At 37.9% G+C, this 13,441-nt stretch overlaps 1 protein-coding gene across 1 annotated transcript in view; it reads right to left on the reverse strand.

The window, feature by feature from the left end:
* DTWD2 (DTW domain containing 2) overlaps positions 1 to 13,441 on the reverse strand; it is a 233,619-nt gene that overhangs the window by 64,098 nt on the left and 156,080 nt on the right. Inside the window, exon 5 of the mRNA XM_063456933.1 lies at positions 3,799 to 3,991. Coding sequence (XP_063313003.1) covers positions 3,799 to 3,991 — 193 coding nt within the window. The remainder of the gene's footprint in view (positions 1 to 3,798; positions 3,992 to 13,441) is intronic.

Consider the following 13,441-nt stretch of genomic DNA (forward strand, 5'->3'; position numbering starts at 1 on the left):
AAATCATAAATAACCCTAATCATTTTTTTTATTCTTACATACAGCTCACTAGACCAGAGTAAAATGAACATATTTTATGAGTAATTCATTATTTTTCATAATGTAAATGTATAGCATTGAGACAACAATCTATAAAGTGGACAGATGTAAATCCCAATATGTCTGAAAATATCAGCAACCTGATTAGGTTATGCGCTGGAGACTGCACTAGTTTAGTAAATTATGCAAAAATAAAAAAAAATAGAAAGATGGCATACTCAAAAACAGACCAATCTTTTTTATGCATTAAAGAAACACTCCAAACACCACAACCACTACAGGCTGCAATAGTGGTTATTAAATCAGACGTGCCCTGGCACCACCAATGGTAAGATGACACATTTTATTAGTGCGTTCTGACAACTTAGCTGTGTCCTGCCAGCACCTGCATCAGTGTCTCTGCAGAACAAAGCACTGATTATGCAGGATAGTGCTCTTATGCCAAGAGGGAAAAATAATTATTATCCTATACAGGGGGTAGGCAACCTTTTAGCAGCACTGTGCCGATATAGGAATGTGATGTCCCGTAGCGTGCCAGTCCTATTTTTTTAAATTGAGGTGAGTATGCTGCCGTATTCTGCTTTTGTTATTTTTACTGCAGTTGCTTTGCATCGTTGTATTTGTGCGTATATAAGCTATTATATTGTATATTTACATTAGTACCGTATATACTCGAGTATAACTGACCCGAATATAAGCCAAGGCCCCTAATTTTACCCCAAAAAACTGGGAAAACTTATTGACTCGAGTATAAGACTAGGGTGGGAAATGCAGCAGCTACTGGTAAATTTCTAAATAAAATTAGATCCTAAAAAATTATATTAATTGAATATTTATTTACAGTGTGTGTGTATAAATGCAGTATGTGTGTATGAGTGCAGTGTGTGTGTATGAGTGCAGTGTGTGTGTATGAGTGCAGTGTGTATGAGTGCAGTGTGTGTGTGTGTTTGTGTTGCAGAGACTTGGTGGGGGGTGGGCATTTTTATTATTATTAATTTTTTTTGTTATATTATTATTTTTTTGTTATTATTATTATTATTATTATTATTTATATTTGTATTATTTTTTTCGTCCCCCCTTCCTGCTTGATACATGGCAGGGAGTGGGGCTCTCAGTCCCTGGTGGTCCAGTGGCATTGGCAGTTCAGTGGAGGGGGGCTGGCAGAGAGCGCTTACCTCTCCTGCAGCTCCTGTCAGCTCCCTTCTCCTCCGCGGGTCCGGGCAGCTCCCTCTGCAAGTCCCAGTGTAAGTCTCGCGGCTGCACTATGACCCCGCGGCTCTCGCAAGACTTACACTGGGAGCTGACAGAGGTGCTAAACGGACCAGCGCGGAGGAGGAGGGAGCTGACAGGAGCTGCAGGAGAGGTAAGAGCTTCCTGCCAGCCCCGACAGCCCCATTGTCTGTATTATGGCAATGTAAATTGCCATAATACAGACATTGACTAGAGTATAAGTCGAGTTGGGGTTTTTCAGCACAAAAAATGTGATGAAAAACTCGGCTTATACTCGAGTATATACGGTAGTTTATGGTATTGTGTATGATACATATGAATGTGGGCTGTGTATGAGGGCTGCTTGTGGAATTGTGTCCGGATGGATATGTCACATTGTGTGTTTGGTAATGTGTGTGGGCTGTTTGGGGTATTGCATGTGAGAGGCTGCATGTGGGGTTGTGTGCATGTATGTGGATTGTTAGTGGGTTACGTTTGTGCAGATTGTGTGTATGTTTGTGTGTGGGCTGTTTGTATTATTTGTATAAGGGGAGGGTTATTCTTCATTTCTGTGTTATGAATGTAAATTAGTGATAGTAAAATGTCTATTTACTGTGTATACCGGTATTCAATATCTATTCGAAATGGCTGCTAGAGCACCCCCTCCAACCGACTAACTACCTCGTGTAACAAGATGGCGCCTACATCCGGAGGAAAATCCCGGGATGATGGTGACATCACGCCTCATAGGATGTGCATTAGATAAGACACTTAACACCTAACCAATTAAAGATGCATTCTCTCTGTTATCTACATTTTTGCATATTATGTTTTTTTGCCTTTATAAGGGGCTTGCCACCCCCTGAGTAAACATTCCGAAGTTTTTCATTAACCAGATACCTGTGTCTCAGTGTAATTTACTTCAGAGCGTGCACGCATTTATTTTAACAATTTGGAAAGGAGCAGATACTCCGATAAACACTTGGTTTGATCCACAATATCTGTGTATATCTAGCAGTATGGTTGGCTTCCCTGGGTTCCAGTGGGGACCAGGCTAGCCTGGTACAGGTCAAAGACAGGAGCTGCAACAGCAGCTGCAGGCTGCTCTACTACGTTGTGGATTCCCATTCACAAGTGCTTGGAGGAAGTGATCTGAGATCATTTCCTCTATGTGCTGCATTGCTTTCCTCTATGTGCTGCAGTCCTTCACCATCTTTTCATATTAGCAGATATTTGAAGTTTTACTGAGACTCCTGATAGGCCAGAGCCTGTTTGGCTCTAGCAGCCTTGAGTGCCGTGCAAAGACACCTCGAGTGCCGTGCAAAGACACCTCGAGTGCCGTGCAAAGACACCTCGAGTGCCGTGCATGGCACTAGTGCCGTAGGTTGCCTACCCCTGTCCTATACCTTACCAAGCGACAATAGAGCCTATTTATTTTTATTTTGCTACAATGTTTTGGCATCATAACAACCTATAATGACCTATGCTCCTTGCATCGATCATAGAATAAGAAGGTCCTTTATCCCTTGTCTTTCCTCCCAGTTCTTTATGATTGCAGTAATTTAAATAAAATCACTGCTGCTACAAGCACATCCCATACCCAAATGCATTATCGTACAAGTGCTTGTGAAACATTTGCTCACTTATCAAGAGCACACAACACACATTGACACTTCTTTGTATGTGAAAACCTGTATTTTATAAAACACACATGGTAAGGACTATTTTATTCATGCAATATCACAAAATTATACTACACATAAAGTAAGGATTTCTAGGATATTTTTGGCACCCTATCTGAAAATATTGAGGGCACTAGAATTGATTGAAATGGTTCAGCTCAGCTTTAATATGACTACAGTCACTGGAAATCATGAGGGTCTGCAACAAATGCAGGACAGGGGGTATATCTTTTTTTAAAAAAAGTTTACACTTACTTTTAGTATCGATTTAATGCATTAATAAATGTGAGTAAACTCCAAACTGGAGGGATCCATAACGTGTTATTGTGTTCCTCTGACATAACATACAAGACTGATTACATCATCACATGGCTTATAAAATGTAGTTAGGACTCTGTAAAATATTGGTAAATATGCTTTTAATAAAAAAATAAATTCTGAAATTAAAACTGCTGTATTTATCTCTATTATGTTACTGCAGCTTGGTTCCCTGTCAATCGTCATTTTGAATGTTGCCCTTTTCAGGCAGTATACAAAGTTAGTCAAAGAGAAAAAACAACTGAATTTACATTTCTATTCTTCTCCTCAATTGCATTGTGTACCCTGGCTGTGCGTGGCGTGATCTGGACTCTGATGTCACTTCCTAAAGGAAAATTGATCATCACAAAAAGGTCAACAGAATTTACAGGCGATTTTCAATATTTTATTCAACTGTGTTATTTCTGTAGAAGTAATGGTACCCCTTTAAGACAACTTGCAGTGTTGTCTATCATTATCCCTCACTGCTAGTTATACTTTATAAATGTTCTTTGAACATATTTCACTAAAATTTAAACATTAATTTTGAATTAGGATTAGTTTCATTTACCTGTTTTGGAAGTCGGAAAAGAGAATTCTTGTAGAATATGTCCTTGGCCTGACTCCAGGTTCCATCTATTATAATAAGGGAGAATGGGTGTTGAACATCTGTCAGGGACATTTCTTCCAAATTTGAAGCTTCAGCACCAGGATAAAGAATAAAAGTACTAGGTTTCTTGCAAACTGAAGCCAATTCTGGAAACCTAAAAACATACAAAAACAATATAATGAAATGTAAAATATATACATATGTATATATCATATACACAAGATGTACATTAAATTACTATTTACTAGGTGTAAATTAAATACAAATATCAACGACGGCTGTGCTCGGCATAATATTAATGATAAAAATATGTGAATATATAAAAGCAAAAGCAGTAAAAGAAAAGAAAATATAGCTGCTTCCCAGAAAATGTGTGAGGTCTTAAAGAAAACATCATAATGTATATGTAATTTATTACGTAATACAATTAATAAAAACGGGAAAATAATGTATGCATGACATCACATGATGTAAATCACAAGGAGTGACATAAGAGAAAATTCTGTAAAACCACCAACAAACTACTTACAGTTTGATTCTGCTGTATAGATGGATTGCATATGTGCATCCCAGCAATCAAACACAACATTCAAACATACCTTTGCAAACACAAGCATTACATATAAACAAACCTCTGTATTTAACTTCAAAATTATATCCAAACACAACCCTTCACTTAACCCCTTAAGGACCGGACTGTTTTTGCGATGTTGTACATTTGCGACCAGGCATCTTTTTACACTTTTGTGGTGTTTGTGTTTAGCTGTAATTTTCCGCTCTCTCATTTACTGTTCCCATACAAATTATATATTGTTTTTTTCAGGACAAAAGGGGCTTTCTTTACATAGCATTATTTATATAATCTCATGTAATTTAATTTTGAAAAAATTAAAAAAATATGATGAAAAATTGAAAAAAATACATGTTTTTTGACTTTTATGTGAAAAATCTTTTACTCATCTACAAAAGCGAATGAAAAAAACTGCTAAATAGATTCAAAATTTTGTCCTGAGTTTAACCCCTTAAGGACCGAGGACGGTTCAGGACCGTCATCGGCATTTTTGCATTGCCGACCGAGGACGGTCCTGAACCGTCCTAACGGTCCAATGTACTTACCCGATCGCCGTCGTTCCCCCGGCGGCGATCGGCGGTGCTCCCGGTGTGGGGAGACTGCCTGCAGCCCAGACAGTCTCCCCATGGCGGTTTAGGACCCCTGTGGCCATGTGATCGCCCAACAGGGCGACCACATGGTCACAATAGGTGTCCTAGTCTCTGCCTGCAGGGGGACTGTCTGTGCTGACAGGCAGTCTTCCTGCTTAGTGTAAAATCATAAAAAAAAAAAGTTTAAAGTTGATAAATAAAAATAATAATTATATATGTGTATATATATATATATGATATATAGACGTATATTATATATATATATAATATACGTCTAAATATCATATATATAATGTCATACTAAGTGTATTTTTATATTAATATGTGCATATATTAATATAAAAATACACTTATAATTAAATTACACACGTGTATATATATAATATATATAATAACTATATATATTGTATATATATTATTATAAACTACAAATAATAAGTAATTTAAATGAAACTAAAAAAATTAAAAATAATAAAAATTTAAAAAAAAACTTATATATCTATACGAAATTTTATTCTAACTGTATTTTGATATTAATATATATATATTTATATCAAAATACACTTAGAATGAAATTGTATATATATCTATGTATATATAAATAAATAAATAAAAAGAATACGAACTATTCATATGTCCATATACAAAATTACATAAATAATTATATAAATATACACGTAGACTTCAAATATATAAATATGCATATATATTTAAATTCTACGTGCGTATTTATGTAATATTTTTACATAATTAAGTTATTTTATTGATTGCAATTTAAGGGACCTGCCTGCCAACCCAGGCCAAAAGTCCAGAGAATTTAATTTGCTATCACTGTATTTTACCCTGTAACGTTCTACGACACCCTAAAACCTGTACATGGGGGGTACTGTTTTACTCGGGAGACTTCGCTGAACACAAATATTAGTGATTCAAAACAGTAAAACATATCACAGCGATGATATTGTCAGTGAAAGTGACTTTTTTTTGCATTTTTCACACACAAACAGCACTTTTACTGATGATATAATTGTTGTGATACATTTTCCAGTTTTGAAACACTAATATTTGTGTTCAGCAAAGTCTCCTGAGTATAACAGTACCCCCCATGTACAGGTTTTATAGCGTTTTTGAAAGTTACAGGGTCAAATATATGGGTCATATTTTTACATTGAAAATGGCCAGGTTGGTTACGTTGCCTTTGAGAGCGTATGGTAGCCCAGGAATGAGAATTACCCCCATGATGGCATACCATTTGCAAAAGTAGACAACCCAAGGTATTGCAAATGGGGTATGTCCAGTCTTTTTTAGTAACCACTTAGTCACAAACACTGGCCAAAATTAGCGTTCAATTTAGTTTTTTACTTTTTTCACACACAAACAAATATGAACGCTAACTTTGGCCAGTGTTTGCGACTAAGTGGCTACTAAAAAAGTCTGGACATACCCCATATTGAATACCCTGGGTTGTCTACTTTAAAAAAAATATGTACATGTGGGGTGTTATTTAGTGATTTATGACAGATAATAGTGTTACAATGTCACTATTGATACATTTTAAAAATATAGGTTTTGAAACCGCAATATCCTACTTGTACCTATAGCCCTATAACATGCAAAAAATAGCAAAAATCATGTAAACACTGGGTATTTTTAAACTCAGGACAAAATTTGGAATCTATTTAGCAGTTTTTTTCATTCGCTTTTGTAGATGAGTAAAAGATTTTTCACATAAAAGTCAAAAAACATGTATTTTTTTCAATTTTTCATCATATTTTTTAATTTTTTCAAAATTAAATTACATGAGATTATATAAATAATGGTATGTAAAGAAAGCCCCTTTTGTCCTGAAAAAAACAATATATAATTTGTATGGGAACAGTAAATGAGAGAGCGGAAAATTACAGCTAAACACAACCACCACAAAAGTGTCAAAAAGATGCCTGGTCGCAAATGTACAACATCGCAAAAAAAGTCCGGTCCTTAAGGGGTTAAAAATACCCAGTGTTTACATGCTTTTTTGCCATTTTTTGTGCATGTTATAGGGCTCTAAGTACAAGTAGGATATTGCGGTTTCAAAACATAATTTTTTAAAATGTATCAATAGTGACATTGTAACACTATTATCTGTCATAAATCGCTTAATAACACCCCACATGTACATATTTTTTTTAAAGTAGACAACCCAGGGTATTCAATATGGGGTATGTCCAGACTTTTTTAGTAGCCACTTAGTCGCAAACACTGGCCAAAGTTAGCGTTCATATTTGTTTGTGTGTGAAAAAAGTAAAAAACTAAATTGAACGCTAATTTTGGCCAGTGTTTGTGACTAAGTGGCTACTAAAAAAGACTGGACATACCCCATTTGCAATACCTTGGGTTGTCTTCTTTTGCAAATGGTATGCCATCATGGGGGTAATTCTCATTCCTGGGCTACCATACGCTCTCAAAGGCAACGTAACCAACCTGGCCATTTTCAATGTAAAAATATTTGACCAATGTATTTGACCCTGTAACTTTCAAAAACGCTATAAAACCTGTACATGGGGGGTACTGTTATACTCAGGAGACTTTGCTGAACACAAATATTAGTGTTTCAAAACTGGAAAATGTATCACAACAATTATATCATCAGTAAAAGTGCTGTTTGTGTGTGAAAAATGCAAAAAAAGTCACTTTCACTGACAATATCATCGCTGTGATATGTTTTACTGTTTTGAATCACTAATATTTGTGTTCAGCAAAGTCTCCCGAGTAAAACAGTACCCCCCATGTACAGGTTGTAGGGTGTCGTAAAACGTGACAGGGTAAAATACAGTGCTAGCAAATTAAATTCTCTGGACTTTTGGCCTGGGTTGGCAGGCAGGTCCCTTAAATTGCAATAAATAAAATAACTTAATTATGTAAAAATATTACATAAATACGCACGTAGAATTTAAATATATATGCATATTTATATATTTCAAGTCTACGTGTATATTTATATAATTATTTATGTAATTTTGTATATGGACATATGAATAGTTCGTATTCTTTTTATTTATTTATATATACATAGATATATATATATACAATTTCATTCTAAGTGTATTTTGATATAAATATATATATATATTAATATCAAAATACAGTTAGAATAAAATTTTGTATAGATATATATTTTTTTTACATTTTTATTATTATTTTTACATGTTTAATTTAATTTAAATTACCGTATATACTCGAGTATAAGCCGACCCGAATATAAGCCGAGGCCCCTAATTTTACCCCAAAAAACTGGGAAAACTTATTGACTCGAGTATAAGACTAGGGTGAGAAATGCAGCAGCTACTGGCAAATTTCTAAATAAAATTAGATCCTAAAAAAGTTATATTAACTGAATATTTATTTACAGTGTGTGTATATAATGAATGCAGTGTGTGTGTGTGTGTGTGTATGAATGCAGTGTGTGTGTGTATGCAGTGTGTGTATGAATGCAGTGTGTATATAATGAATGGAGTGCAGTGTGTGTATATGAGTGCAGTGTGTGTATATGAGTGCAGTGTGTGTATGAGTGCAGTGTGTATATAATGAATGCAGTGTGTGAGTGCAGTGTGTATATAATGAATGCAGTGCAGTGTGAATGCAGTGTGTGTATGAGTGCAGTGTGTATGTATGAATGCAGTGTGTGTGTATGAATGCAGTGTGTGTATAATGAATGCAGTGCAGTGTGTGTATATGAGTGCAGTGTGTGTGTATGAGTGCAGTGTGTATATAATGAATGCAGTGCAGTGTGTGTATATGAGTGCAGTGTGTGAGTGCAGTGTGTATATAATGAATGCAGTGTGTGTATGAGGGCAGTGTGAATGCAGTGTGTGTATGAGTGCAGTGTGTGTATGAGTGCAGTGTGTGTATGAGTGCAGTGTGTGTATGGGTGCAGTGTGTGTATGGGTGCAGTGTGTGTATATAATGAATGCAGTGTGTGTATGAGTGTGTGTATGAATGCAGTGTGTGTGAGTGCAGTGTGTGTGTGTGTGTGAGAGTGCAGTGTGTGTGTGTGTGTGTGTGAGTGCAGTGTGTGTGTGTGTGTGAGTGCAGAGCATTGGTGGGGGTGGGCATTTTATTAATTATTATTATTTAATTTTTATTTTTTTTTTTTCGTCCCCCCTCCCTGCTTGTTAGCTGGCCAGGGAGGGGGGCTCTCACTCCCTGGTGGTCCAGTGGATGGGCTGTAGGAGGGGGGCTGTCAGGAAGCTGTAACTTACCTTCACCGCAGCTCCTGTCAGCTCCCTTCTCTCTCCTCCGTCCGTGCAGATCCCAGGTCAGCTTCCTCTGCAACTCTCGCGGCCGCGCGGAGCGTTGCCACGGTAACCCGTGGCAATGCTCTGACCCCGCGGCTCTCGCGAGAGTTGCAGAGGAAGCTGACCTGGGAGCTGCACGGACGGAGGAGAGAGAAGGGAGCTGACAGGAGCTGCGGTGAAGGTAAGTAACAGCTTCCTGACAGCCCCCGGTCCTTGTCTGTATTATGGCAATGAAAATTGCCATAATACAGACAACTGACTCGAGTATAAGACGAGTGAGTGTTTTTCAGCACAAAAAATGTGCTGAAAAACTCGTCTTATACTCGAGTATATACGGTACTTATTATTTGCATTTTATAATAATATATATATATATATATATACAATATACCGTATATACTCTAGTATAAGCAGAGTTTTTCAGCACATTTTTTGTGCTGAAAAACCCCAACCCGGCTTATACTCAATTTACATTGCCAAATTACAGACTGGGGGCTGGCAGCGAGCGCTTACCTCTCCTGCAGCTCCTGTCAGCTCCCTCCTCCTCCGCGCCGGTCCGGTCAGTTCCCCTGTCAGCTCCCAGTGTAAATCTCGCGAGAGCCGAGAGCCCACACACACTGCACTCATACACACACACTGCATTCATACACACACACACTGCACTCATACACACACTGCACCCATACACACACTGCACTCATACACACACTGCACTCATACACACACTACATTCTCATACACACACATTGCACTCATACACACACACTGCAAATAAATATGCAATTAATATAATTTTTTTAGGATCTAATTTTATTTAGAGATTTACCAGTAGCTGCTGCATTTCTCACCCTAGTCTTATACTCGAGTCAATAAGTTTTCCCATTTTTTTTTGGTAAAATTAGCGGCCTCGGCTTATATTCGGGTCGGCTTATACTCGAGTATATACGGTATATAGTTATATATATTATATATATATACACGTGTGTAATTTAATTATAAGTGTATTTTTATATTAATATATGTACATATTAATATAAAAATACACTTAGCATGACATTATATATATGATATATAGACATATATTATATAGGTATAATATAGGTCTATATATCATATATATATACACATATATAATAATAATTTTTTTATTCACTTTAACTTTTTTTTTTAATGATTTTACAGTTGCAGGGAGTCTGCCTGTCAGCACAGACAGTCCCCCTGCAGGCAGACACTAGGACACCTATTGTGACCATGTGGTCGCCCTGTTGGGCGATCACATGGCCACAGGGGTCCTAATTCGCCATGGGGAGACTGTCTGGGCTGCAGGCAGTCTCCCCACACCGGGAGCACCGCCGATCGCCGCCGGGGGAACGACGGCGATCGGGTAAGTACATCTTAAATTTAGGACGGTTCAGGACCGTCGTCGGTCGGCAAGGCAAAAATGCCGATGATGGTCCTGAACCGTCCTGCATCCTTAAGGGGTTAAACACCAACTCTACACACAAGTGCACACCTGCAATTAAAAGCCAACTACATACAGACACATCCCTGCATTCAAACGCAAACACTACACACAAGTACACCGCTGTGTTCCAATGGTAACAGTACATACAAATACATCCCTACATGCAAACACATACTCTATACAAAAACATGCTTAAATTCAAACACTGCTAACAAATACAACCGTGTAAGGATGGCCATATATTAGATCCCCAGCTGGCATAGCATCATAGGTGTTGAACAGATAGGGATCTCTCTTTTTTGCCACTCTTGCGTTAGAGGGGGGGCCCACAACTATTTCTTGCACCAGGGTCCTAGTGCAAGAAAACTACCAACTACATTAGTTCCACTACTGGGATGGGGTGGAAGGCGTGACTGCATGCAAACCGCAAGGGAAGCCTCGGCGTGTGCAGACCCTGCTTAGCCGCCCGTTCGTTAGACAAACGCTGCCCAGGTGAAGCACTCGCGGAAGAAGACCCCCTGGCACGGGAAGTGGGAAAACCTATATTTGTGTGGCGGGAGCTGGGGACAAAGGGACTGGAGTGCCTGTTCCGCGCACAGGCCCCTTGGAGGTGGAGGACCCGGGGAGGGGACACTGAGTGGCGGGAACAAAGAGACTGGAGTTCCGGTTCCGTTGTGCGATCCCCCCTCCCCCCCCAGGACATTATCTTTTATCTGTGATCCACGCCCTTGCATTGGGAGAGTAGAAAGCCAAGTGTGGCCAATAAAGTTGTTGTTGTACCCCTGGAACTGAGTGCCGTCCAGTTACTGGGGAAAATTGGTCTCTTCCTTCCCTACTAGCGGGGGTAGCCAGCTGGGTTAACCAGGGCCCGCTACACATATATTCACCAAAAACATTGTAAAAGGAAGGTGATGTCTAAGAAATAGGAGAAGTCTGCTGTAGTCTCACATGCACAAGATGAAGAACCAGGAGTGGAAGAAAAAAAGATGGCAGCACCCACAGGGACAACTTTAGGTTAAGTCTACTATATCTTTAGCCCCAGAATCAGGCTGATCACTGAGCAAAGATGTCACCTTCGGGGGTCTTTGCAAAATATACAAACCCCACCCAAAAGTGACACAGCAGCTTTAACCCCTTAAGGACCAAACTTCTGGAATAAAAGGGAATCATGACATGTCACACATGTCATGTGTCCTTAAGGGGTTAAGCAATACATCATAAAAACTGTATAGTTTGCAGATGACACAAAACTTTGTAAAATAATACAATGTGAGCAAGATATTACTTTGCTGCAGAGGGATTTAGATAGACTGGAGGACTGGGCACTCAAATGGCAGATGAAATTTAATGTAGAAAAATGCAAAGTTATGCACTTCGGCGTAAAGAATACACAAGCAACGTATACCCTTAATGGAAGCGAATTAGGGATAACAACACACGAAAAGGACTTGGGAATTGTTATAGACAACAAACTATGCAACAATGTGCAATGTCAATCAGCAGTGGCCAAGGCCAGTAGGGTATTGTCATGCATGAAAAAGGGCATTCATTCTCGGGACGAGAATATCATTTTGCCTCTTTATAAATCACTGGTAAGACCACACATTGAATATGCTGTGCAATTTTGGGCACCTGTTCTAAAGAAGGATATTATGGCACTAGAAAAGGTGCAGAGGCGGGCTACAAAATTAATAAAAGGAATGGAACATATCAGCTATGAAGAAAGGTTAACACATTTAAACCTATTTAGTTTAGAAAAACGTCGCCTGAGAGGGGATATGATAACATTATACAAATATATTCGGGGCCAATACAAACCATTGTGTGGAAATCTATTCACAAACCGGACTTTACATAGGACACGAGGCCATGCGTTTAGACTGGAAGAAAGAAGATTTCGTCTAAGGCAAAGGAAAGGTTTTTTTACTGTAAGAACAATCAGGATGTGGAATTCTCTGCCTGAAGAAGTGGTTTTATCAGAGTCCATACAGATGTTCAAACAGCTACTAGATGCATACTTGCAAAAACAGAATATTCAAGAATATAATCTTTCAATGTAGGGTAATAACTGCTTGATCCAAGGATAAATCTGACTGCCATTCTGGGGTCAAGAAGGAATTTTTTCTTCCTAGCTTGTTGCAAAATTGGAAGTGCTTCAAACTGGGTTTTGTTTTTTTTTTGCCTTCTTTTGGATCAACAGCAAAAAACATATGTGAGGAAGGCTGAACTTGATGGACGCAAGTCTCTTTTCAGCTATGTAACTATGTAACTATGTAACTATGTAACTATGTATACAGACACTGCTCAAAAAAGGATAAGAATTTATACTTGTTTTACCACACAGCTGACGTGAATACCGTAAGTATTTATTCTTTGAATTTTATATACTTTATAATTAAATTATATAAGTTGTTTATAAGAAGGAAATAATGCAAGGGTCACATTTAAAACATAGCAAAAACAAGAAGTACAGTAAAGAACTTTAATTTTTTTTTTTTTTTTAGGAATTTAAACAATTCCTAATAAAATAAATAAAAATATGTTGATCGATATTGTCTTGCCGTGAATTTGGCTCCAGTCTAGCTATTTACATTCACACTGCTAACCATCGGACATGGGGCACATAATAAAAATAATAATAACTACAGAGTCGGATCACTGATCTTCTTTTATAGAGCAAGAAAACAGAATAGATAATTTA

This window comes from Pelobates fuscus, chromosome 5, assembly GCF_036172605.1.
Source record: "Pelobates fuscus isolate aPelFus1 chromosome 5, aPelFus1.pri, whole genome shotgun sequence".
In the NCBI taxonomy this organism is placed as follows: domain Eukaryota; kingdom Metazoa; phylum Chordata; class Amphibia; order Anura; family Pelobatidae; genus Pelobates; species Pelobates fuscus.